A 26,093-nucleotide genomic window follows, 5' to 3' on the forward strand; every position below is an offset into this window, starting at 1 on the left:
GTGCAGTAGGATCAAAAACCCATTGCCATTGTTCTTGAGGTCTCAGTAGTCCTCATTGTCCGCTATGTTCAGCGAGTCCGGTTTTAACCCAGGCTTTTTCAGACCCAGGCCAGCTGGCCTTGGTGAGTTCCCGATAGAACATCCCCATTGTCTCAGTGTGTGGGTACACCCCTCGCAGTCCTGAGTTCCTTGCTCGTGCTCTCTCTCCTTCTGCTCCTGATTTGGACCTTGAGATTCCTCAGAACTTTTTTGAGGAAGTAAAAGACTTGTAAAATAAAAACTTTAAGGAATTGAAGATGATATCAGAAGATGGGACTGTCTCCCATGCTCATGGATAGTTAATATAGGATTAATATAGTAAAAATGGGCATCCTACCCAAGGCAGTCTACAGACTCAGTGCAACCCCCTTCAAAGTTCCAACACAATTCCTCACAGAGCTTCATATGGAAACACACAGAAAAACCCAAACAGGACAGCTAAAACAATCCTGAATTGTCAAAGACGTGGTAGAGGGATCCATATTCTGGATTTCAAGTTGTACTGCAGAGCTATAATAATATAGCATGATATTCGCATGAGAACAGACACATCAATCAGCAGACTTGAATTGAAGGCCCAGACAGAAACCCACATGCCTATGGCAACCTGATATTTTACAAAGAAGCCAGAAACACACACTGGGAAAAAAAACAAAACAAAACAAAACGGGAAGTCTCTTCAGTAAATAACGCAGGTCAGATTGGGCTGTGTGTTAGAAGAATACAAAGAGATCTTTATCTATTACCCTGCACAAAACTCATCTCCAACTGGATCAAGGACCTCAGTATAAGGCCAGATACACTGAATCTGACAGAAGAGAAAACGGGGGATAGTTTTGAACTCATTGGCACAGGAAAAGACTTTCTGACCAGGACACCCACCGATAACACAGGCACTAAGAATAACATGTAACAAGTGAGACCTTATGAAACCAAAAAGCTCCCGTATTGGCAAAGGACACTGTCGTTTGGAGAAAGCCACGGCGACAGTGAGAACTCAGAAGATGAGACACAAATGGTTGAGAAATATTTAATGTTCAGCATCCATAGTCACCAGGGACATGCAAATCAAAACCACTTTGAGATTTCATCTGACACCTGTCAGAGTGGCCAAGATCACTGAAACCAACGACAGCTCATGCAGGTGGGGAGATCCTGGTCATTGCTGGTAGGAGTGCAAACTTGTACAGCCACTGTGGAAGTTGGTGTGGAGACTGGGAATTGGTTTACCTCAAGATCCAGCTCTTTCAAATCTACCCAAAGGACTCTGCATCCTACTATAAAGACAGTTGCTCCGCTAGGAGAAAACCAAACACAGTTCTGCTAAAGAAACTCAGCCATAAAATGACTCCCAGCAACATTCTGCTATTTCCATCATAGACCAGAGCCTTGCTCGGTCCTCATCAGAGAAGCTTCCTCCTGCAGTAGATGGGAACAAATACAGAGACCCGCAGCTGGACAGTGTGCAGAGAGTGAAGACCTTGGCAAAGTCCATTATTAGTGGGATGTCAGGAACTATGTGGAAGAGGAGACAGAAAAAGGGGCTGTGTGAGTCCAAGGAAAGAGTGTCTTCCAGACACAACAGGACTGTACGCCATGGCCTCACAGAGACTGTGGCAGCATGCACAGGGCCCACATAGGTACCAGGCCAGACAGGGTACCAGTGCTGAGGGTGTGAAGTGGACCCAGGCTTCTACCTCATAACCAAGAAGCTGGCTCCCACTGACAACACATTACAAAAGAAAAATTAGTTTTCTCCAATGGACAAGCCACATTAATGGTAGGCCCCATGCCCAAGATTAGAAGGTATCAAAATGAATAGGGGGGGGGGGATTGTTGTTGCTGCTGATGTTGATGTCTCATAAAGCTTTGTGTAGGCGTTTAAAAAATCTTATTAGCTTTTTGATTTATATCGTGGTTTTTAGTTTTAAGTTCTTTTATGTGTTTTGGTGTGTGTGTGTATTTTTTGTGCTTTTGTTTTCTTTTTTAAATTCTGTTTTTTTTTTTTTCCTGTTTGTTTTCTAAATAAAGAGACAGAGAAAGAAGACATGGAGTTACAGTTGGGTGGATAGGGAAGTGGGGAAGATCTGGGAGGATATGAGAGATGGGAAACCATCATCAGAACATATTGTAGAAAAAAAGGAATTTATTTTGTAGCTCACATCTTTAATCCTAACACTCAGAGGCAGAGGCAGGCGTGTCTCTGTGAGTTCTAGTCCAGCCTGGTCTACATAACAAGTTCCAAAAAAGCCAGGGTTACAAAGAGATGCTGTTTCAAAAAAAAAAAAAAAAAAAAAAAAAGATTGATTAAAAGATTGATTTTCAAGTATGCTGTGGTTTGCTGACAAGGCCTGAGTCGCTCAGTATTGAGATTTTACCAGCAGATGGCGCTTGCACACCCACACTGGAAAGGGCTGAAGGCTGACATTGGGCCCACAGTTTCTCTACAGAATGGAGGCCTAGGATAACGGGAGGACACTCTGTAAGCTGCATGCATGTCAAATGGGAGTCAGCAACTTCCAGGAGAACCTGACAATCACGTCAGGGATGAGCTTTCAGGGAAGGGTCCTGGTGCTAGGCGTTTAGGATCGTTAGCTCTTCTCCGGCTTCTAATGGAGGGTTTCTACGGGCGTTCTCCACGTCCACTGACACCCTGGCTACTGTTCTGTTTGAATTCAGAGACTCGCCCACCATGCTTCTTAAAATCAAATATCTGGGTGCTTGATTCATTCTGGTCACCAAGCACTCCTGGTGAATGGTCATAGTCCCCTACCATATGGTGAGAGCTTTCTAGAAAAGGATTTAAGTTACCATCAGCACACCCTTAAAAGGGTCCCCATGAATGTGGGATGTTCACCAAGCACATCTAGCTTGGCCCCGAAGACCTCAGAACCATCCAGGTACCCCCCCTCTTGGGTCTCCGGGATGCGCTGAGATGACGAGGGTCGAGGTAGCTGCAGCATGGTGCTCGGGGTCCTAGGTGGTCATCCAAGCATCGCTGGGCTTTGTGATGTGAAAACTTGGGGTGTGTTTTAAGTCATTGAGGTTTTACTGTCTGTTAACCAAAGCATGACCTAACCTGTACTGGAAAGCAGATACCTCTAGCTGCATAGAGATTCAGCAATGCCATACTGGTGTTATTTCTCAAGCGGTGGGTTTCCACCAATAGACACACAAGAATCTTAACGGAGGAAGACATATGGGCTTTATGGTAGGGGGAAGCAATAAGGAGGAAGTGTAGACGCAGGATCGGGTACTGGTCAAGGCTAATGCTGCAGGCTTCTGTACTACCTGGCCCCAGCCACAATGGCCATTTCAAATTGAGAGGAGAGAACTGGTCTTGAGGGTCTGAACTCCCCTCCAGCGATCTCCCTGTTCTGACCTGAGGCAGCAAGGAGCGTAGCATGACCACAGAGGAGGTTCCTACACTTTTCCCAGAGCCTGATGTAGAAGAAACCAGGCCTCCCACTCACCAGAAACACCTCAGATGGTAAGGCCCAGGTCTGCTGTTTTAGAGGGAACTGAGGGGTGACAGCTCCACAGACTTGAGGAAATCTGTGTGTGGGTGGAGGGGATGGTGTCTGTAGCCCTGACTCTCCCCTCCCCAGCAAGGGCTCCCTGGGGCTCAGCTTTTCCACTCATGGAACGGCTCCTTAACTTTCATATTCTTTTTTTTTTTTTTTTTTGGTTTTTCGAGACAGGGTTTCTCTGTGGCTTTGGAGCCTGTCCTGGAACTAGCTCTGTAGACCAGGCTGGTCTCGAACTCACAGAGATCCGCCTGCCTCTGCCTCCCGAGTGCTGGGATTAAAGGCGTGTGCCACCACCGCCTGGCTCATATTCTTTTTAAAAAAGTGTTTTACAAGATGAATCTAGGCCTTTCTCTGGGACCCACAGCCAGTTCTGCCTAGATCACTCTCCTGCCCAGAATCCACGCTAGTCTGTGGACCGGGACTCTCTGCCTGCTACCAAAGTTGCCCAGTTCAGTCCTGGATCCTGTTGTTCCCCTTCTGTCCCCGCCCCCAATGGAGACAGGATGGTCCATCACGAAGCACCCACTTGCCTTAGCAACTCACACTTCTCTACTTAAGTTTCCAGCTGAAGAGCTTCTGTGCGAAAAGAGATCCAATTTCAAGCCGACATGAAGGAGGAAAGTGCTGGCTTTGGAAAGAAAGTGTGTGCTGAGGTGAGAAAGAATTAGCTCCTCGAGCCATCCACCACTCCCACCCCACCGCCTGCCGCTCCCCTCTAAGTGGTCTCAATAGCTCCATCCTGCGCATTCACTGGGAGCCTAGCTCTCAGGTCCCTATAAAAATCAGAAAGAGGCTTTTTCCGCGCCTCTCAACAGGCTTTTATGCCCGTCACTCCATCCATCTGAGCATTTCTGTAGCATTCGTTATATGACACGCGGGAGCGCTGAAGCGGGGCGCCCACGGAGCGAAGGGAGGCGCGTACACCACTCAGAGTGTCTGGACAGAGCGCCGGGCTTTCTGAAGATATTTCATTGTCTGTGAGGGTCAAATGCCACTTACGCAATCCAATTAGCATTTCTCAAGAAGCCACAAGATTATAGCTTGTCTCTCTGAGGCCAGAACAAGGGAGCAAGAGTTAGCCTTGGAATGGAGCCCCCCCCCTTTTGTTTACTCACTCATGGAAGCCACAAGTTCATCCTTTTGACAAACTAACTCCCAAGTGAGGAGAGAAACTGAGGGAAATGCTGCAGAAACTGGCCGGGTTCCTGACATCCAGGTATTGATTGCTCAGGACCTCCTTGCCTGCGAGATGCTGAAGCAGGGACGCAACCTCAGCATCCTAGCAATAAACCTCAGCTCGTGTCACAGGCAGAGTCCACGGGCACGCTTGCTCACTCCATTTGTGCTGCTTTAATGGAAACATAATTTCCTTTCTCCTCAGAATGTCACCCTTCCCTGGAGAGGCAGGGAATGGACTATCTAGATTCAGGCCCTCTAGGACAGGTCAGGGAGTCACCTGGCTTAGGGAACAGTGAGGATGGTTGCTCTGAACCCGGTTCTCCTTTGACCTTGCTGTCACAGAACCTGCCAGTAAGGTCAGAGGCCGGCTTCTGTCAGGCCCACATACAGAAAACCACATCATTTCTCAGAAAATTGGGAAACAACCTTCCTCAAGACCCAGCAATACCAAAGGATGCTCAATTGTACCACAAGGACATGTGCTCAACTATGTTCATAGCAGCTTTGTTTGTCATAGCCAACCCTAGAAACAACCTAAATGCCCTACAACCAAGAATGGATAAGGAAAATGTGGTACATTTACACAATGGAGTACTAAACAGCAGAAAAAAAAAAGTAATGACATCTTGAAATTTGCGGGCAAAGGGTTGGATCTAGAAAACATCATATTGAGTGAGGTAACCCAGACACAGAAAGACAATTATCACATGTACTCACTCATAAGTGGTTTTTAAACATAAATCAAAGAAAACCAGCCCACAAATCACAGTCCCAGAGAACCTATACAACAATGAGGACACTAAGAGAGACTTACATGGATCTAATCTACATGGGAAGTAGAAAAAGACAAGATCTCATAAGTAAATTGGGAGCATGCGGACCTTGGGAGAGGGTTGAAGGGGAGGGGAAGAGGCAGGGAGGAGAGCATAGAAAAATGTAGAGCTAAAAAAAACCCACCACACCATTACCAGGCATATATATATATATATATATATATCTGTAACCCCAGTACCCGGGAGGCTGGGAAAGGAACTTTGTCACGTGTTTGAGAGGAGACTGGTCTACAAAGCATGATCCTATCTTAAAGATCAACAAACTCAATCAACACCCCTCTCATGCCCCCAAAACCCCAAAAGCAAAATATACAGCCATCCTTCCATTAGCCATTCCTTGACTCAAGATTTGGTACACCTCCCGGCTTGTCCTTTTCCAGGTGTCCCGAGCTATTGAGGAGCGGGAATAAGGCAGATGGCCAGCCTCTCAGCCCACCTAGCACAGGAAACGTAGCACAAGAAGAGCTGCGTGAAAGTGGTTCAGCAGACAGAGCACACTGCTCGGCAAGTCTGAGGCTCTTTGTCTGAGCCTTAGGACCCACATAAAGGCAGGAGAGAACCGACTCTATATAGTTGTCCTCTGACCACCAACATGTGTCATGGTACACACATGCCCCTCTTCCACGTCATACACAGACACAAGGATAATGAATTCAAAACAGAAAACTTCATGACTGCTCAGCAAATTCCCCCAGAGCTGTCTGTCCATGCTGCACCTCTAGTATAGGGAGAATTACATCTGACACGCATGGTCCTTCTCACAGAAGAGAACTCTATCATGGAAGACATCCCCCCCCCTTTATTTTCCACTTTAAGACTAGTGGGAATGAAGAAAACATCCTCGGCCCTAGTTTAGGGTCACACACATTTCTGATTACTCAAGCCCTAGTTATTTTCCATGGCCACATTTCTGTGACAATACCAGAAAATAATACTGTCATAATCATATTACAACTGGTTTTATTCCCATTAAAAACATCTGTTGAAAGAAAGAAGACGCATTTTTGTAGCAAAGTACCCCTAGGTGTGCTTTCTGCCCCTGGCTCTTTGGCTAGCAGCCCCCAGCATTGCTACACGCAGCTCTCTGGTGAGCAGCACGGACCTACCTGTAAGGCAGATGCCCTTGGTGCTGTTACACAGGTCCACCATCACTCGGATCTGAGAAGAGAGAAGATGATTAATGGCAAGCCGTAGGCAGTGGGCTGGGGTGTTGTCTTCTACTCAGACAAGCAGACAGCAGCTAGAAGAACCCACCAAGCAACTCCAGACCAAAATGCGATTGTGTGAGGAAAACAATTCACTAAGGAATGCCAAGAGCAGAGGAAATAGTCTCCCCCAGGGAAGAGCACACCAACTCCAAATCGTCAGCCCTAAAAACATATACACAAGTCACATTATACAGACCGAGAAGGATATATTTATGCATCTAAGAATATATGTGCAGGGGCTGGAGAGATAGCTCAGGGATCAAGAGCTGCTCTTCCAGAGGATGCAGGTCAATTCACAGCACCCACATGGCAGCTCACAACTGTCTGTAACTCCTGTTCCAGGAGACCTGACACCCTCACACGGACATACATGCAGGCAAAACACCAATGTACAAAAAATACAAATAAATTATTTTTTTAAAAAAAGACCTGTGTATCTTTGATACGAGTGCTTATCTAGAGAACCCCCTTGATTCCCTTCAACCTGTCCTCACCATGGCAACGAGCAGACTCCAGTATCTAAAAGGCTTGCTATGAGGACGTAGTGGTCAGGAGCAAGTACTCAGTGACCAGGTCAGTAAGCACGGAGGAGGTGTTTAGCCTTTCAACAAGCTGGTAACCCACAAAAGGACCCATTGTGAGGGCTGAGCCAATTTAGTCCCTGGCACATGGAAAATACTCCCAGCTGGCTGTGTTCTTCAGACCACTGGACACTCGGGACTAACAAAACAACTGCCTACCGTGTCACAGTCACTGTCCCAAGGGATGAGATGTGTGTCTGCCTGTCTCATCTCTAATTTTCTGCGCTGCTCCCCAGAACCAAGGCTGATGATCTCAGACCCATAGTTGATCTACTGGGAGGGAAATGATAAAATGCCCAGGACTGGATGCTGTTAGAGCATCCTTTTGTTTGCGGAAAGAGTGGAGCACAAACAAAAGCTTTAGTGTAAGTCTCCGCTGGCAAGTTTAAGACACGCTCCTTTTATCCTTCAAAAGTGTGTCTGGACACAGAACAACAACAACAACAAAAAAACTCCAAAGAGATGGAGTTGGAAGACCAGGGTAGAAGAAACTGCATTAAGTTCCAAATGTCATTTAATTTTTCCTGGTTGTTCTTTCATTTAAATGACTTTTTTAAAAAGATGTTTTTGGTTGGAGAGAAGGCTCAGTGGTTAAGAGCATTTGCTGTTCTTCCAAAGGCTGGAGTTCAGTTCCCCACACCCATGCCCCAGTGGCTTACAACTGCCTGCGGTCCAGCTCCAGGGCAACCAAAATCCTCGTTTGGCTCTTCAGGCATCTGGACTCAGGTGCGCATATGCACACAGACACACACAGATACACATAACTGAAAGTTTAAAAAAAACTTGAAAAAAATATAAAGATCACATTAACTGGGCGGTGGTGGCAAACTCCTTTAATCCCAGCACTTGGGAGGCAGAAGTAGACAGATCTCTTTGAGTTTAAGGCCAGCCTGGTTTACAGAGTAAATTCTAGGACAGGCAAGCCTACACAAAGAAACACTGTCTCGAAAAGCAAAATAACAAAAAGGATCATGTTCTGACTTGAAGAAAAGGTGATTTAGTTTCTAGTGTTGGATGGGTTTGTTCGTTAGGGGAGCCAGAGGAAGACTCAGGCTGAATTGTTTTGTGCCAACAACTGCTGAGGATAGAGGTTTGTGAGCTATCAAATGCACATCACACATGTAGAAAGAGTGAACAATGCAAGACATACAAGTAGTGGGTCTTCTTTATCCGAGATTCTACACCCATAAAATTAACCAACTGCTAACTGAAAAGAATCACATTTGTACTGAGCGTGTGCCAACTTCCTTTGTCATTCTCCGAGCATCTCACCACAACCATGCACAGCACTTGTTCCATATTGGGCATTATAAGCAACCGAAAGGTGATTTAAAGCAGACAAGAAGATGTGCACAACTTAAATTAAAACACTACACAATTTCATATAAGGAATTTGAGTACCTTAGGAATTTGATATCTAAGAAGGGTCCTAGAATGAATCTCCTGTGGATGGTGGTGGTGGTGGTGGTGGTGGTGGTGGTGTGTGTGTGTGTGTGTATGTGTGTACGAGTGTGCATCTGTGTGGATGACATGTTTCACCATAGGTTAAGGTCTGGAAACTAACCAATACCTTGTAAATGTCTCAGGTACCTCTTCCCCCCAACAGCTCTCTGAACAGAAGCATCTTGGGCCATGTTTGTTTCCAATGGTGCCACTGTCTACTCAAGGGCACACAGCCTGCTGGGGGAGGGGGAGAATGAGGCTCAACTCCAGGCCCACTGTACTCTATGATGGCTTTGATAATTATCTTAACATGACCAGACCAAAGAAAAAAGGTGGATTCACTTTATTTTAGTTATTTTCATAAATGAATGTAATCAGCTGCACCGGGACAAAATTTATTGTCTTTAAAAAATATGTAATTGCCCATTGAGAGGGCCAAAAAAGACTTCACAATGATTCATTTGTTGCCTGGGGGATCAGAGCGGCAGGCGTGGTTTGCAAGGACAGGAGCATCAATAGGGAAAATGAGCCTTTCTTCCTGATGTTCATTAAGGGCCTGGGACAGGCACAGCTAGAGACGGTGGGAGGGCATTTTCATTTCCTGACCTGTGAGCTTCATTTATAGGCTGAGTGTCAATTTGCATGTTTTATAGGAAATTATCCCAATCTTCTCAGAAATAGTCTTTAATAAACTTAGGCACCATAAAAGATTGTTTTTAAGTGACACATTCTTCGTAAAAATGTGCGGTTATAAATTCAGAAGTGATTCCTCCTCCCATCGCAATGATTATGAATTTGGATGAAGATTTAAGAATTAAGAACCCAAAGTCACAAAACCTAGACAGTCAAATGAAAGAGTCACATTGGCAAGGAGAGCTTCTTGGATTTTGATTTGGGACTTGAGGGTTTTGAAATGGAAGTGGTCTTTGAAGCTACTATCCTGGGGGTGTTAGGCAGTCCGTCCCGGTCCCCCTGCCTGTCACTGCCACACTCACTCTGGGCCAAACTGTCTTACCAAAACTTTTGGTTGGCCCCACCGAAGGCTCTGTCAGACTTTCCCTAGCTCCCAGGAGAAGGGACCCGCCCAGCCGCTCCGCTCCTGTGGCCTTACCAGGCTTTTGTTTTATCTTGGCAGCGCTCCCGGCAGGAAAGCATACAAGGATTTCTGAATTGGAACACTCATTGCAACATGGTTTTGTAGTAAAACGAGGCAATAAACGACCTTAATAAAACAGGTCATCAATACGAGACCTGCTATATTAAAAAAACAATGCATTGGATCGGACTGTATTTTCTGGAAAAGGGGCTTTGGGATACTATTAAGTAAGAAAAGCAAAGAATAGCCCAAGTCATGCTCCACAACAATGGGCCCTATCAGGGTATCTCTGAAGTCTTCCCATGCATGCCTTCTGTTCGCTCAGTGGAATATTGTTTAAATGCCAGTGGAGGGGCTGGAGATTAGCTCAGCTTGTGGAGTGCTTGCCCACCGTGCGGGAGCCCTGGCTTCCATCCCCAGAACTGTACAGAACCAGACTGGAGCAGGCTCCTAATCCCAACAGCCTGCACGATGTTGCATTCCGTTTCAATTCCCAAAATAAAAAGCCAATAAACATAATTTAGTCCTATGCTTCTTAGACAATGAACACTCTTTATAAGTGTCCTTAATTGTGTAAATGCTATAAGCAGTAAATGACCCTACTAGAAAAGCTCCCAGCTTTTGAATACTTAGCCTGCAGTTAACTCAGATTCTGGGGCAGGAGACAAAAGGCTGTGTGCACTCAGTGTTTCCTACTGGAGGCTCAGACCACAGATGTTGAAAGACTACCTAGAACTCTGGACGCAGCCAAGAAAGGCAAGCTCCTCCACATGGCCACTGTGTGAAGAAAGTTTGCAATTCTAATGGGAACATGCAGCTTGCCTTTGTTAAAAACAAAACAAAATTAAGAAAAAAAAAAAAAAAAACAAATTTAAAGACATGCAAGGCCAAGCACCTGCAGCCGCCTAACTGAGACTTAAGTCTCCCCCTGCAACCTAACTTTAAACATAAATACCAAGCACTCTGTCCTTGGCAGCAGCAGATGATGAAATTAAACAAAGCAGTTGAAAGCAATTATAGATAAACCAGCTTCCAGAGCTCCTGGCTTTCAAAGAGAATTCGTGGCTGTGTGTGGTGGTACACACCTGTAATCCCAGCATGTGGGGGTGGAGGTTAAAAGATTGCAAGGTGAGTTCCAGGACAGCATAGGGGGAAAACACACACACACACACACACACACACACACACACACACACACACACACACACACGAGACAGAGATAGAGAGAGATAGACGGATAGACACTAAAAAAGTCAGAATACTTTTTTTATGTTTCAAGACTATGGTAGAACTGCTGTACAATTGAGACTTGGTGCAGTTTTGGGGGTATAACATCTCTTAGCTTGTCAACTGTTGTTCATATTCACAATAAGCTCATTTCATATGTATATTAATTCTAATTTGGTCTGATGGAGCTGGCCTGAGGCTCAACAGAGCAACTCTGGGGTCTGGGTCCCGGCTGGTGCCAAATCCTAGCCCTGTAAGGACATCATGGGACCCAGGCACTAGACATTTGTCAGCTCAAGGAAGCCTCTCCTCGCCATCTTCTGCAAGCCCGAGGGTGGTGGTGGGGGGGATCAGCTGCTCTTGTCATTCTTTCTGCTTGGGATCCTCAAGGGCCCAGACGAATCCTTCTCCTTCTGAACTAATGATGTTGCTGTAGAGAGCTCTTAGCTTACTTAGTTCCTCACTGGTAGGGATTGCTTGTCCAATCCATGGTGTCCCCACGACCAGGATGGGAATAGCAGCGTGTTATACTAGGAACTCAGGAAATACTTGCTCAGCTGGGGAAGGAACACGTTCCTCATCCCCTTACACCATGTTTTCCTTCCTGGCAGGGGCACTGGTATTACTGGGGCTCAGACAGTCACACTCAAAAGCATGTTTTTTTTTTTTTTTAATGAAAATTGAGTATATTATTTCTTTATGAATGGCAGGGTCTTGGTCTAGTGCCCGGGGTTGGTCTTGAATTAGCAATTGTCCTGTCTCAGCCTCCAGGTGCCATGCCAGCACGCCAGCTTGAGTGCTCAGAAGCAGGAGAACTCGGAAGCTGTTAGACGCTGCCTCTGAACTAAGACTTCTCTAACCGGAAGTAACAGTGAAAGGGAGCTAGTATAGGAAGAAGATAAAGCAGTTATTTTAATTGCATTCCGTGTGTTCAAAATCTCAGTGGCAGAACATTTGCCGGTGTGGGCAAGGCCCGGTTCAAGCCTAAATTCTAGGAGGACACAATCTCTCCCCACACCTAAAAACCCTAGAGGGTCCTTGACCGTGAGACATCAAGAAGCTCAGTAACTGGGGGCCTTCTCCGGCATGGAAATAAGAAAAAGTATTTGAGTAGAAATGGCAAAAAGTTCCAAAATGAACATAAACTATAAATTTGTACATCCAACATGATTAATAAACACCAAATACAAAAATCACGAGAACACCAAGGTGAGTCATAATAAATAAATAAATAAATTCCTTAAAACAGGCGATGAACTCTTAAGCAAGATGAAGGGAAAGGACACGTTTCATATGGAGGAGCAAGCTAAAGATGATTTCTCATCAGAAAACGCAAGTGAGCATCCAGTGTGTGTGTGGGGGGGTCACCTCACTAGAGGACCAAAAGAAAACCGTTTTCCTATGCTCCGTTTTGTTTTTTATTTTGTTGTTATTGTTGTTGTTGCTGCTGTACTGGGGACGGAATCCAAGTCCTCCACCACCAAGCTATACCCCCACCCCGTACACGTGTGTGTGCGTGCACACATACACACATGCCCCACACAGATTTCAACCTAGAATTCTTACTCAGAGCAGTTTTGTAAAATGAAGAAAAAGGAACTGTTAAGAAAAACAATATAAGACAGAAATGTATTTACTTAAAGAACATCACCCTCCTTGCTTGCCCAGGCTGGTAAAATGGCCCTTTCATTGCAGCCGTGATGTCTTCAGTACTAGGGACTAAATCCAGGGCTCCGCACACTCTAGTGATTGTTCTGGCTCCGAGCACCTCTCTCCCTGCTGGTCCCCATCCCCATCACATGACTAAAAGATTTCCTTTCAAAGATTTTCTCATTCAGAGATTTTGATACCGATGTCTTCAAAAGGGAGAAGGTATTTTTTTTCCTTATTCTCGTTAGTAAGATTCTAGACTGTACCCACCACCTGCTGAGTTACTGAAAACAGACCAACAAGCAAGCAAGCTCCACAAGTGTTTTGTAGCCCTGCTCAACGTTGTACGCGGGACACAGTTCTCCATAGCTCGCTCCCAGTCCTCTACAGTTCTTCGCTAGAGCCAAGGAAGAGCTCCCAAACTTCTCAACAGTTTGACAAAACACAGGAAACTTTCTGAGTGGCAAATGAACAGGTTACTGTATTACATTCAGAACAAACTTCACAAATTGCATCTTGAATGTTCTTCAGCTGGTCTTTTTGTTTTAACTCTGCCTTTCAGTAAAGAAAATTGTGTCCTGAACTTTAGTTAAACTAGAAGCAAATTATATCTATTTAAGACAGAGAGAGCTGTTAAAACTCAAAGATCTACATAAAAGCAACTAATGAGCTTGAAAAGAAATTGCTCTTTTTGTGGAAGAATTACAACCTAAAAGCTCCAGCTTGTTTCACACAACGTGACCTTTGGTCCGCCGATAAAATGCATGTAAATTAAACTTGAATGTCAGCTAGATTCAGCCAAGGATTCTTTTTTGATGGTGGTGGGGCGGAGGGGGAGGGAGAATAGGGCATGGAGAATGGAGAAGGAAAATATGTTTTAGACTTAAAAAAATTTTTTAAAGCCATGTAAGTGCATTCTTTTGATGGCTTGTTTTAGTGACTCCCACCTTTGCAACCAACATATCCTGGGGTACACAAAACCCCCAGTAAAGAAGTTGTTCTCACTGGGCAGGGGTGGCACATGCCCTTAATCCCATCAGAGGCAGATGGATCTCTGTGAGTTTGAGGCCAGCCTGGTCTACAAGAGCTAGTTCCAGGACAGGCTTCACAGCTACAGAGAAACCCTGTCTCAAAAGACCAAAACCAAACAAACAAACAAAGGAGTTGTTCTCCTTTTCAGAAGTACCTTTTGCTCTGTCCTCTCCTTGGGAAGGCAAGAAATTTTTTTGTTTTGTTTTTTGGACGACACTAATAGGAATCAGTAGAAGTTGACAAGGCTTTCAGAGGTCCCTGCCTATGCTGTGCCATACAGAAGTGTGGGGAGCCAGGAAGCCCTGCACATTGATAAAGTCTGTCTTTGCTATTTGTTTATTTTCGGTGGTGCTGAGTATGACCCCAGGGCCCTGTGCCTGCTAGGCACACACTCTGCCACCTAGTTACATCCCGGTCTCTTGTTTTGTTGCCACTGGCACCAAGAGTTAGGATATCGTGATGGTAGTCTAAGCGTCTATAGGTCACACAGCTTCCCAAAGTAGCAGCTGATTAAAACACAGCAGTGTACAAACTCCTGGAATTGCTGAAGAAATTTGGGAGCAAACAGTGACCCAGAGCTTGGAGCAAGAGGGCTCACAATTGCATAACTGGTTTTCAATCTCCCGCCTCCCAGCTGTTGTGTTGAAGCAATGTGATAGCATTTGGAAGTAGCAGGAGCAGAGCAGTGGACATAGCAGACATGAAGGCAATGAGGACCCAAAAGCAAAGCCATCGAGAGTGCAGTAAATGTCCTGTAAAGTTAAAATGGGTGGTTTTTTTTTTTTCCCAGAAAGAATCCCACTATGTAGCTCTGGCTGTCTTAGAGTTCTCTACGTAGATCAGGCTGGTCTCAAACTCACAGTGTTTTGCCTCCCAAGTGATGGGGTTAAAGGTGTGTGCATCATCACATCCAGCAGGGATAGAAAATGAGGCCTTGGAAAGCTTCTTCTTGTGTCTGTGGAGGATGTCACCTGTGAACTGGAATGTTCTACTGGACACTAAGTATGTTTTCATGTGTCACCTCAGCCTCCCCACTGCTTGGGGCTGTGAGAAGTAAATTTCTGTCGCTTAAAAGCGACCCAGTCTCTGTTTTTCTGTCACAGGAGTCTCAACAGACCAAGACAGTGCCTCTTTTTTACTTGCTTGTGGTCCTGGGAATTGAATTGGACATAGGGCTTTGCACATGTGTGGCATGAGCTTTAGGATTAGAAAGAGCAGCAATGACTACTTACTGAAGGCCTGGCTGTGACAGCAGGGTCTGTTCTTATCTTAGTTTCAAAATTCCTAGAAACCCACCACATGAGATGGGCATTCGAGATGAAGGAACTGGGTCTTGGAGAAGTCAAAGATGTCCAAGGCCACCTGGATGACCAGCCAAGAGTCCATTTGACTTCCATGTCTGCTGTGGTCATTCCTATATACTTCAGGGACCATTCAGGTATATAATTTGGATGGGATCCTAGTAGTGAAAGAAACATGCTGTATTGCTCAAATTAAGGGCAGGTACATGGGGGCTAAAGTCATAGCCGGGAGTCTAAGTCCATCACAGAGAGATCCTGGAACAATGTCACTGGGAGGATCTGTGGGCTGAGACCCTGCCCACAAAGACTCCTCTGTCCAGCACCCTCTGCCAGTGACCTAGTGCGCTGTGTGATTCCAGATGGGCTCATCTGTGAGCATTTTTTAAGGTTTATGTGGGTTTGAGTCCAAGACAAAAATCCATTCAATCTCAGCTTGATCACAGCGACGGTTAAGGAAAGGCGGGGATATAGCGGGGTAAAGGCGAGAACAGGTGATCCAGAAGACATGATTCTGATCTGGGGCAGGGCTCAGCAGGCTTTCTCTTATTGCCTCTGCCTCTCTGGCTGGGAAGAGACTAGACCAACCCTGAGGTAGGCTTCGTTAACTTCATTTTGGTAGTTCTGTGGGAACAGGTCCACATGGCTTCCTGCCACTCCTCTGGTCACCAGATGTCCAGTCCTGACCCACTATTTCTTCCATGGGTAAAGGATCAGGGCCCATTTGTACAGCTGTCCCACAGGTGTTGACAGCAGACCTCCTGCCACCAAATCCACAGACGCTCACCTTTCTTGTGGCACAGAATTTGCATATAAGATGTGTATAACCCTCTACGTACTTGAGACCATGTCTAGGTGACTAGAGACAAGAAAAAAAAAAAGATCTATACACATTTAAATCAGAAATAATGGTTTTCAGACAAGTAAAGTGACACATGCCTATAATACTAGCTTTTCAGAGGCAAAAGCAGGTAGATCGTGAAGTTCAAGGTTAAATTGGAAACCAGCTTTGTTACAGAAGACCTGTCCCAAAGAAGAAATAACCAGAGCTGGGGAGATGGTTCAGCTGGTGAAGTGATTGCTGAACAAAGGTGAGACTATGGATTTGTATCCTCAGCACCTATAAAAAGCTGAACATAGCAATGTGCCTGTAATCCCAGCATGGTGCGGCTGGACATAGTGGTGTGCCTGTAATCCCGGCATGGTGTGGCTGGACATAGCAGTGTGCTTGTAATCCCAGCATGGTGTGGATACAGCATGTATACACACATAGACTGGATGTAGCAGTGTGCCTGTAATCCTGGCATCGTGTGGAGCAGGGGTAGTGGAGGTAAAAAGATCCCTGAGGCTTGCTGGTTAGCCCATTTAGTCAAAACAACAAATTTCTGGTTCAGGGAGAGACCTGTCTTAAAAGGGATGGGGAGTGGGGAGTGTCAGAGAAATGTACCTGCCAGCCTCCTCTGGCTTCCACAGATGTGTTTATGCATTTATACAATATATGTATGCAATACATACACAAGCATACACATTCATGCTGACACACAATAAACTGGAGAGCAACTGAGGCGGGGGGGGGGGAGCACATCCTTGATTATTTTTAATGTGTGGTGGATTGAATCTGAAGATGTGGAGTTAGTGGATAGATAAGAGTCAAGTGTACCGACACGAAGTGTTTTCTTAGTGTGTATGCAAACTTGGGTGCTCATGAAGCATTGTCTAAACTGGAGTGAAGGGGTCAGCTCTCTCCTGTCTTCCTCAACATGCCAGCATTGCCTGAGACACAGCCAGATTTCGGGGGTGTTCAAAGTGCCAAGCCCACCAGACAAGATCCTAGCAGAGATGAAATTTCAAGTTCTCGCTCCACCATCACCACCTAGGACGATTTCTGACATCCGAACACCCACGTAGTGCCAGGTGTGCCCTGGAACTCCAAGCACAAATAAGCTCACGATGCCACAAGAATACAGAAATCCGCCTCCCAGGTCTGCAAGTGGCTGTCTATTTTAACTACTCTTTTTTTTTTTTTTTTTTTTTGTGCCCGTCTGTAAGAGACTAATCTCCTATCAGGGCCTATTCCATAGGACAGGAGCTCTTGAGGTATCTGCCATTCCCTCTAACTGAACAGGACAGAATTGGAAGAGGGCTTACATTTGGGGTTAGTGAGTGGTTAGGCTCTGGCTCAACCTTAGCTGCTCTTGATTTGGGAAGCCAGTAGCTTGGCTTAGCCCACAGGCTCCCCCTCCAGAGTGTGGCCACACCCTCACAGTGGTTCTTGCATTCAGGGAACAATGCTGATTTAGCAGCTTGGGTTTGCCAACCCCAGCACTTCTCCAGGGATGGCAGTATGCATGGGGTCAGCAAACTTCAGGAAAGCTATACAGGAGAAGTGTTAGGCTCCAGGGAGTCTGACACCTTCTGATGACCTCTGTGGGAACCTCCAGATAAAACCTACACACACACACACACACACACACACACACACACACACACACACAAATAGATAAGTAGAAATACAACTCAAACCAAACAAAATGCCAAAAATCACTTCTACCTCAACTATAACAGCAACCATATTAGTGGTTACTCCGTAGTGTTCAGAGTCAGGCTCTCATATAACAAGTCTGCAACGGAGCTAAATAAAACAGTTTGTTCAAAACCATGACTGTTACACACTCCCGGCTGGATGTCCTAAAATGACCTCAAGCAATGTGAATGTTGTTTAGTCAAAATTGTGCCAAGCAACTAATTTCTTTCTTTTTTCTTTTTTCCTCTCTGATGCCAATATTTAAAAGCTGAGTCAGATGCTTTTACTTCCTCTGGAAAAAAACTAAGGGTAGACTCTGGTTCCTGTGTGGCTACCATCAGAGAGGACATACGCTGTACGCGTGTGAATGAGCTCCCCAGGGTCACGTATTGGAGACCTAACCTTCAATCCATATGTTACTTGTGTTTCAGTGTAGGGTCTTCAGGAGGGGATTGGGTTAAATGAAATGATGAGGAGACATGTCCAGTGACTGCATTGATTATGTGTGTGTGTGAGAGAGAGAGAGACAGAGACAGAGACACAGAGAGACAGAGACAGAGAGACAGAGACACAGAGAGAGATAGATAGATAGATAGATAGATAGATAGATAGATAGATAGAGAGAGAGAGAGCTGAGCTGATAAACTTGTATAGGCCTTGAGGTACTCTGCCATAGTATGTGCATCAGGAAAGTCCTCTGGGTCCAGTACCATGTTCTTGGACTGCTCAGCTTTCAGAACTATGAGTCTAATTAACTTCTGATATCTACAAACTGCCTGATACCATTTTTTTTTGTTATAGTAGCAGAAAATGAACTAAGAACCCCGGGTTGTCAGGGCTCCTGCTAGGCTCAGGGTTAGCAGCCATGTCACCTGTGGTAGAAGGACCATTCTAAGTCACATTAAGAAGAGTATAATTTTGCTGGGTGATGGTGGCCTACTCCTTTAATCCCAGTACTTTGGAGGCAAAGACAGGCAGATCTCTGTGAGTTCAAGGCCAGCCTAGTCTACAAAGAAAGTTCTAGGTTAGTCATGGCTACACAGAGAAACTGTTTCAAAAAAATGAAAAAATCAAAACAAACAAAACACCCCAGAGTAATCCAGTTAAGACCTCAAAAACAATGAGCTAAATAATAATAATAATAATAACAATCATAGTGAAAAGATTATGCCTCCCCTCTTTAGCTGTTTTTGATTTTGTTTTTTTTCTATTTATTTTACTTTCTTAGGTACAATACATACTGTCCCCCACCTTATTTTCTTCACTGTGACTGTATCCTGGGGATTAGTGCAAGCACACAGAATATCCTCATTCTTTTTCTCACTGCTTCCCAGTGGTGTAGGATCAGTTACTTGACTTACATAAGTTGGACTAACTGAACACAATCTTCACAGCCTTTTGTTACCGCAGATTCCGTAATAAGTGATGAAGAACACATCACGCATGGCGTGACAGTGTATTACACAAGAGAGCGCCCATGGGTGAGACTACAGGGTAAAGGGGAAGACGCCCTCTCAGTTTTTCTGGATTTGCCGTCTCCCCACGCCATACCATCTGTGTTCCAGCGGCGGAGCAAGAGCCTGGCGATTTCCCCTCAGCGTCCCGGGCTCGGGTGGCGTCAAGCTTTCATCACCCAGCGTGGCGAATGACGAAACTGTATTTTAGGGGGAGTTGCAATTTGCATTTTGATATTAAAATATCTAGGCTCGGAAAGCTGGCTTAGGTTAAGAGCACCTATTGTTTGTGCAGAGGACCCAGGTCTGAGTCCCAGCACTTGCGTGGCAACATACAACCACCCATAATTCCAGTTCTCGGGGATCTAGAGCCCTCTCCTGACCTTCTGGGTACCAGGCATGCACATAGTAAATAGATACCATATAACGAGACACTCATACATACTAAACAAAACAAATGTGTCTTTTTTTTTTTAAATGAATGGTTTCTCTCTACATGTTTAAGAGGCAGTTGTGGGAGAAAACTGGAGGTAAGTTGTTTAAGCAGAGACAGAAGAAAAAGAGAAAGAGGAGACAAATGGCTGAGGTGGGGGTGACCAAATTTAAGGATGTATGAAAAAGTCTTGTGCAAACACAGTATTTCATAAGATAATCAAAAATATAGTAAAAAAAAAAAGAAGAAGAGTTTAAATAAGAGTGTCATGCCTGGTGGACAATGCTTTTCCCATGACATGGGTTATTAGATGAAAATCTGTGTTGGTCATGGGATCTTCTATTTATTAGTGGAGGAGGCCCCAGAACAACACAGCCATTGTTATTGCTCTTAGTTTCCCTCCATAACTAGATGGCAAGACCTTATCAATGAGGATATCATACGCCTTGATTACAGGACAAGAGAAATCAGTTTTGAGCTGACCTGGCAGCTTCCTATCTGTTGGCTAGTGTTCCCAGCGCTGGTAGGTACTGGACTCTGGAGGGAGAAGACATGAGTTAGTTGTCTTACCCAGCACTAGACCTGTGAGCTTCAGTATCCACCTGCCAGGCCAGATTGCCCACCGGAGTGCCATGGGGATGACCAACTTCTTTCTCATTGAATTTGAGCCTGCTCCAAAAAAGGGGATTCTTGACTAATATTGTAAACTTGGCCAGAAGCCCATGACTGGGAGGTTATTAACCTGCTGCTGCTTGTTTTGCTAACTGCACATGTCAAACTGCCTTCTAAGTTTTCATTTCATGTCCATAGTTTAGTACTGCTTTCAGTCCTGGTCAGATAAGTTTCTTTTTTAAAAAAAAATAAAAAATTATTTTATATGTATAGGTATTTTTTTCTGTGTATATGTCTATGTATCATGTACATATAGTGCCTGCTCATAGAGTCCAGAAATGTCATTGGATCCCCTGGACCCAGAGTTACAGACAGTTGTGAGCTACCCTGTGGGGGCTGGGAATAGAATCTTGGTCCTCTGGAAGTAGAGTCTGTGCCTTTATCCGCTGAGCCATCTCTCTAGCCCCAGAGAACTTTCTTTCTGCAGTTGATGATGAAGAAACTCCCAATTGTTCAAAGTCTTGAGAATAAGTGATATTTGAGTGTCCCTAAAAGGGACATAGATATCGATCTCATCAAGGCTCAGAGAACTTGGAAGACGAGGGAAGGGGAGAATGCAAGAGGCAAAGGATGGGAAGTGTTAGGTCTCACACAAGATGAATGGAAAAAAGAAAAATAGAAAGAAAAGGAAGGCATGACCGGTGTGTGGAGGAAAAGGTTTATTGTAGACATGAGGGAGAGCACAGCCAGAGGAGTCTGGAAGAGTTCAGACTGGGGAGGGGGGCATGTGAAGAAAAACGGGAAGGGGCAATGGACGAGCCTAGGACCAGGAGACAGACCAAAAGGTAAAAGGGCATAAAAGGACTGCTGTAGCCAAAATGGCTGGATTATATAGGGAAGAGCAGCTGGGCTAAAGACACCCAGCCCCTGTGCTAGAGAGTTCAGGGTAGAGGGTGGGGTATGCCATCAAAGAGGACCCTGTAACAAGTAGGGACTGAGGGATGCTGGGAGAACCTGGCTCTGGAGTCCTCTTTGTTTTTTTTTTTAATTTATTTATTTATTTATTAACGATTTCTGTCTCTTCCCCACCGCCGTGGAGTCCTCTTTGATACGTTAAATGGTTCTGTGAATGCTGCCTTCTGGATCTGACCAGTCCTTTGACTCAGGAGCTCTCTGCAGCTAGGGTTTACCTGCATAAGATCAGGACCAGTCGACATGGGACTCAGTGGGCTCGGAATGAAAAACAGGAGAAGACATGAAGGGGAGGGTGGGAGGTGCTGGCTGTGTCCAGGGGAGAAGGTGGAATGGAGGCTTAGGTAGAAGGAATTCCCACGGCAGCTTTGCTCTGCTATCTTTTCTGACCCCAAATTGAGAGCATCCGAAGGAACGTTCATAAAAAAAAAATTCAAAGTAGGGTAGAAAACCTGTGATGCACTAAGGCTGGAGAATATATCTCCATAGCAATAGTTAGCCCTGGGACCAAGCACACTGCCACACCCCAGAGAGCATTCAAAAGTCTGGGCATCTGTCTAACAAGAAAATCACTTTTTCTATTTCCCAGAGCATCAGTAAAGGTAAGAAATGGAAAGAGGAGGCAGGGAAGAGCAGGTGGAGAGGGATGTGGAGAGAGGGAGTGAGGGGAGGGAGTCAGATTGATTCTACTAGGAGAGAAGACGATTACAAAAGGTTGTGAGGCAGAGAAACAACAGCAGTGTACCCTGCAGGAAGGGAGACAGTAGGTCAAAGCTTCCCTCCTTCCCATGGCTTCCAGATTCCTAGTCCCCTTTCTGGCCAGATCTGAGCTCCCAAGCTTTGCCACCTTTTCCACTCAACACTTTTCCTCCAAAACATTCACTTGCTTTAAATTTTTAAATGTTTGTCTGTGCCAAATTACCGGCACTTCAGTAATAATTGCTGGTTTCTTCCCCCCCCCCCCCAATGAAATCATTTAGAACTACCATCCAGAATGTACCGGTCAGAATGCCCATGCCAAATGATGTACTTTTTGTTTTAGCCGAAAGCACAGAAACAAGCCACAGGGAAGTTCATCTTGGATAAAGAGGCCATTTTGGAAGGTGTTTTGAAATGCTGATGTTAACCTGCATAGAGCTTGCTTCTTTGTTCTTAGATCTCCGATGTAGAGTCTCAGAGTGAGGCCCTGGGATGGCCCGTGGATCTTACACTCATTTCAGATCTGATGCTATAGAAAAAGGCCCGGGGGTGGGTGGGTAGATGAGCCTCCCTCCACGATTTACTCTACATTTCTCTCTTAATGCTTCTACTTGAGGTGCCCAGTGATGGCTTTCCAAAAAATAAATTGGTTTCTTATGTGGTTCATTTTCTGTTCTAAGAAAAGAGTAAAGAAAAAAATTTGTGAGGATGAGAAATTTATTGTTCTACTAAAGAAAAGACAAGGAGGGATTCAGCAGTGAAATTGGCTCCTTTGCTTAAAGCAAGGCCTGACGGGGACGGGATGAGCTTATCCCCGCTAGCTGAGCATCTTCCGTCTGCTGGTGAGCAAGCCCTCCATCCCAGGCCACACCTCAGACTGATCTGCTTGGAATAATAATACCTAGGGTGGACTCTGGCATCTCTAAGTTTTCCAGTTTCTCTGCTGACTGCAGTGTTCTAGGATCGCCTTACTCAAAGTGTGGCTTTCAGACTTGCAGCACTGGCTTTGATGGGCACTTGTTAGCCATGCAGAATCTCATCCTCAGACTATCTGAATCAGAATCTGCACTGTACGACATTCCCCAGAAACTTATAGGCACCATAGGGTTGTGGTGTTCTTAGAGTGTGGCACCTGGATACTGATGTGCACGGTGAAGGAGAAAAAGAAGTTTAAAAAAAGAAGGCCATGGCTGCTGCTAGGCATGGTGGAGGAGGTTTATTGTGGATAAAAGAGAGAGCATAGCAAGAGGCAGGCATAGTCGGGAGAGTCCAGAGTGGCATGACCAGACTGAGCTGGGTCATGTGAGGAGCTGGCCCACAGAAAGAGGGGAAAGGAGCAGCTGACCAAGAAGGGTGGCCTGGGCCAAGAAACTGGCCAGGAGAGTAGAGGGGAGACCAAAATAGCCAGGTAACTGAAATGGCCGGATTATACAATGAAGAGCCGCTGGGGTCAAGGCTGGAGAGTTCAGGGTAGGGGCTTGGGTATGCCAGTGGGGAAGGTGGGGACTGAAGGATGCGGGGAGAACCTGGCAGCCAGCCTTGGCTTTGATATGCTAGTGTGCACCACAGCCGGATCTGAGACCTGACACAGGACGGAGTGTCAGTTTCTTAGGGGATGGCTCCTGGACGCTTGCGTGAGGAGAACACGCATCAGTGATACTGTTGCCTTCTGGTCTTGCTGCACCTCCTTCAAAATGCTCCTAGCTGCAGTTTCTGCGCTAGTCTGTAACATCAGCAGGTGGCTGCACAGCCAGGGACCTGTGCTGGAAGCTGGCTCTCTGACCGACATGGGAATTAGCTCATTCTCTAGACACTGAGCAGGCTGCGATTTGGATCCAACCTGTCTACCTTAAAAGCAGGATTAAAGAGATAAGGTGTTGGTGCTCAGGTGGATTTCTCTTTGAATTTTTTTAAAGCTCTTAAAATGCAGAGTGGAGAGCCAAGAGAATGCTCCAGAATTCCCTAGTTAGTCCTCTCCACCTCACAGAGGTTGTATTTTTTAAAGTTTTTGCTTAGGCACAGATTTTTAAATGTTTACGTGAGTAAAAAAAGAAAAAAAAAAGTGAAGCCAGAAATGGAAAGCTTGAATTCCTCAGACTCTGTATTTGAAGAGTGCAGTATCTGTAGTTTTAAAAGCATTTAGGCTCATGCACAATATTGGAAAGCTTCTCTGCCCCACAGCAGACGTTTTAAGGAGACTTTGCGCCAAATACGTAGGATTCCGAAGTGTGGCTCCACTGGACGTGGAGGGACAACTGAAAAGTCTCTAATTATAAAGTGCAATGAGACCACAGCTGCTGTACGAGAGAGGAAAGGAAAACGGGAAGGGGGTTGGGGATGGGATCTTGATGCACCTGTTAGAGAACATTGGATTCGGATCAACCAGAGAAAAACACCTAAAAACTGGAACAAACACTGGTTTTCCTTTTTTTTTAAAAAGTAATTCCCTTAGAATGGTGTCCCCTAAATCTCATGAAGAGAGTATGCTAAGAAAATGCAAAAGAGGCCCAAGGCTGTCCCATGGCACATGCCTGCAGTCCTGGCAGCTAGGTGCCAGAGGAAGATCTGAAGTCCAAGGTTTCCGTGGCTACTCAGCCAGTTGAAGGCCATCCTGGGTTACCTGAAACTGTTTTAGAAGGAAAGAAGCAAGGAAAAAAGGAAGGAAGGAAGGAAGGAAGGAAGGAAGGAAGGACGGAAGGAAGGAAGGAAGGAAGGAAGGAGGAAAGAAAGAAGGAAGGTGGGAGGAAGGGAAGAAAGGTGATTTTATAAAAGAGGACTAATGCTGGAACCTTCATTGGATGTACAGGTCTGTGGCAGCAGCTCTGGCTTTCCTCTCTTCTGAGCTTTGTGTGGAAAGCTGCCCACAGGCCCCACGTTAAGAACCCTGGCTTTGCCAGTGCGTACCCTCAGGCTAATAAATGTTCCACTACATCAATTTCTCCCATTTGACAGCTTGAGAGACAGGAACGACTTTCAGCATCTAGGTGAGCAGTTTGGTCGCGATTTCACCGGGACGAGCCCAGGCCATACTAAAAGCCTACCCACTAGGTTGTGCCAGGCAAAGGAATCCTTGTTGAACAAAAGTCACGTCTTTGTTTTCTGAGACTCTGCTATAGGGAGCTGTTTCTGCGGGTCAGTTCACACCCAGTTCTGTCAAAAGTTGGGAAAGGCTAATACTGCCTACGCCCTTCATTGACCTGCAGACTCAAAAGATGTCAAAAGAGAAGACTCGCCCTGCCCAGTCCTAGAAGATGAAGCGACTGATCTCAAGAGTTAAGCAGCTGCCAGGATGACCTCCCTAGCCACATCTACACCGGGGGTTCTCTCCAGGACCTTGTCCCTTGCCATGGAATCCTAGTTCCCATCACCTCCTGCTGCCCAGACCGACGGGGGCGCCACCGAGTCGAGCCCCTGCCTACCGGCACCATGGAGTAGGTCATCATCATCATCATATCCTGGCTCTCGGCGCGGATGTGTGGCGCAGGCTCTCCGCTGTGGCTGCGCTTGTTGCGCGCTGTGCTCGCCGAGTCCTGGGGTGACTCTGGGACCCGGCCCGGTGCTCGACTCAATTCCGCCAGAAAGGCGCGTAAGGCGCTGTCTTCGCGCTGCTCCCGGCCGCGTTGAGCCTCCAGCGCCCGCAGCGCCGCGCTCAGCTCGCGCCACTGGCACAGCACAAACACGGTGCCCGCGGCATTCAGCGCCGACAGCAGCGCTACGGCCACTAGGGCTCCCCGCAACCCCCAGCCTGTAGCCCCTTGGTCCCGCTCTGCGGCTCGGGTCATGCCTGCACGCTTGGCTGGCCAATGCAGGGCAGCACTGGGCCTCCTCTGTCAGTGGCAGGTTTTATAGCCTAGCGCAAGCCGTGGGCTGTTGGCAGAGCCCTGAGTCAAGCTGCCTTTAGACCCGTCTGACAAAGCGGGTTGGGGACAGTTGTAGTGGCGCCCCAGCAGCCCAGAGGGACAGGCAGGCAGCAAGGGGGTGAGCAGCCGCCTGTGGAGACAAGTGCGGAGGAGGGGCAACCAAGCAAATAACAAACAGGCCTCCCCTCTTTCTCTTGCTGTCCTGCCCGTGGGCATTGCCAGGACCCAGACAGGCATAGTCAGGGTCAGACTGAGGAGGAGGGCAGGAATTCTTAAAGCCTGAGAATTTTCTAGATTCCACCCCCTTCTCCTTCCAGTCAGTCCTCTTCGGAGAAAATCATAAGCATGCCCAAACGCATGTGTCACTGTTCTTGGGAGGTCTGCTGCTTGGGCCCTGGTCCAGGCTGCCCATTACCAATTCTC

The 26,093-nt window shown here is 46.1% G+C and overlaps 1 protein-coding gene across 1 annotated transcript in view; it reads right to left on the reverse strand.

Moving 5' to 3' along the window:
• Positions 1-25,884, reverse strand: part of Gldn (gliomedin) — a 51,103-nt gene extending 25,219 nt beyond the window's left edge. Inside the window, exons 1-2 of the mRNA XM_050119496.1 lie at positions 25,230-25,884; positions 6,688-6,739 (exon numbers count right to left, since the gene is read on the reverse strand). Coding sequence (XP_049975453.1) covers positions 6,688-6,739; positions 25,230-25,592 — 415 coding nt within the window. The 5' untranslated portion in view covers positions 25,593-25,884. The remainder of the gene's footprint in view (positions 1-6,687; positions 6,740-25,229) is intronic.
• Positions 25,885-26,093: the final 209 nt, after the last annotated feature.

This window comes from Alexandromys fortis, unplaced genomic scaffold, assembly GCF_014885135.2.
Source record: "Alexandromys fortis isolate MF-2015 unplaced genomic scaffold, M_Fortis_MF-2015_v1.1 scaffold_167, whole genome shotgun sequence".
In the NCBI taxonomy this organism is placed as follows: Eukaryota; Metazoa; Chordata; class Mammalia; order Rodentia; family Cricetidae; genus Alexandromys; species Alexandromys fortis.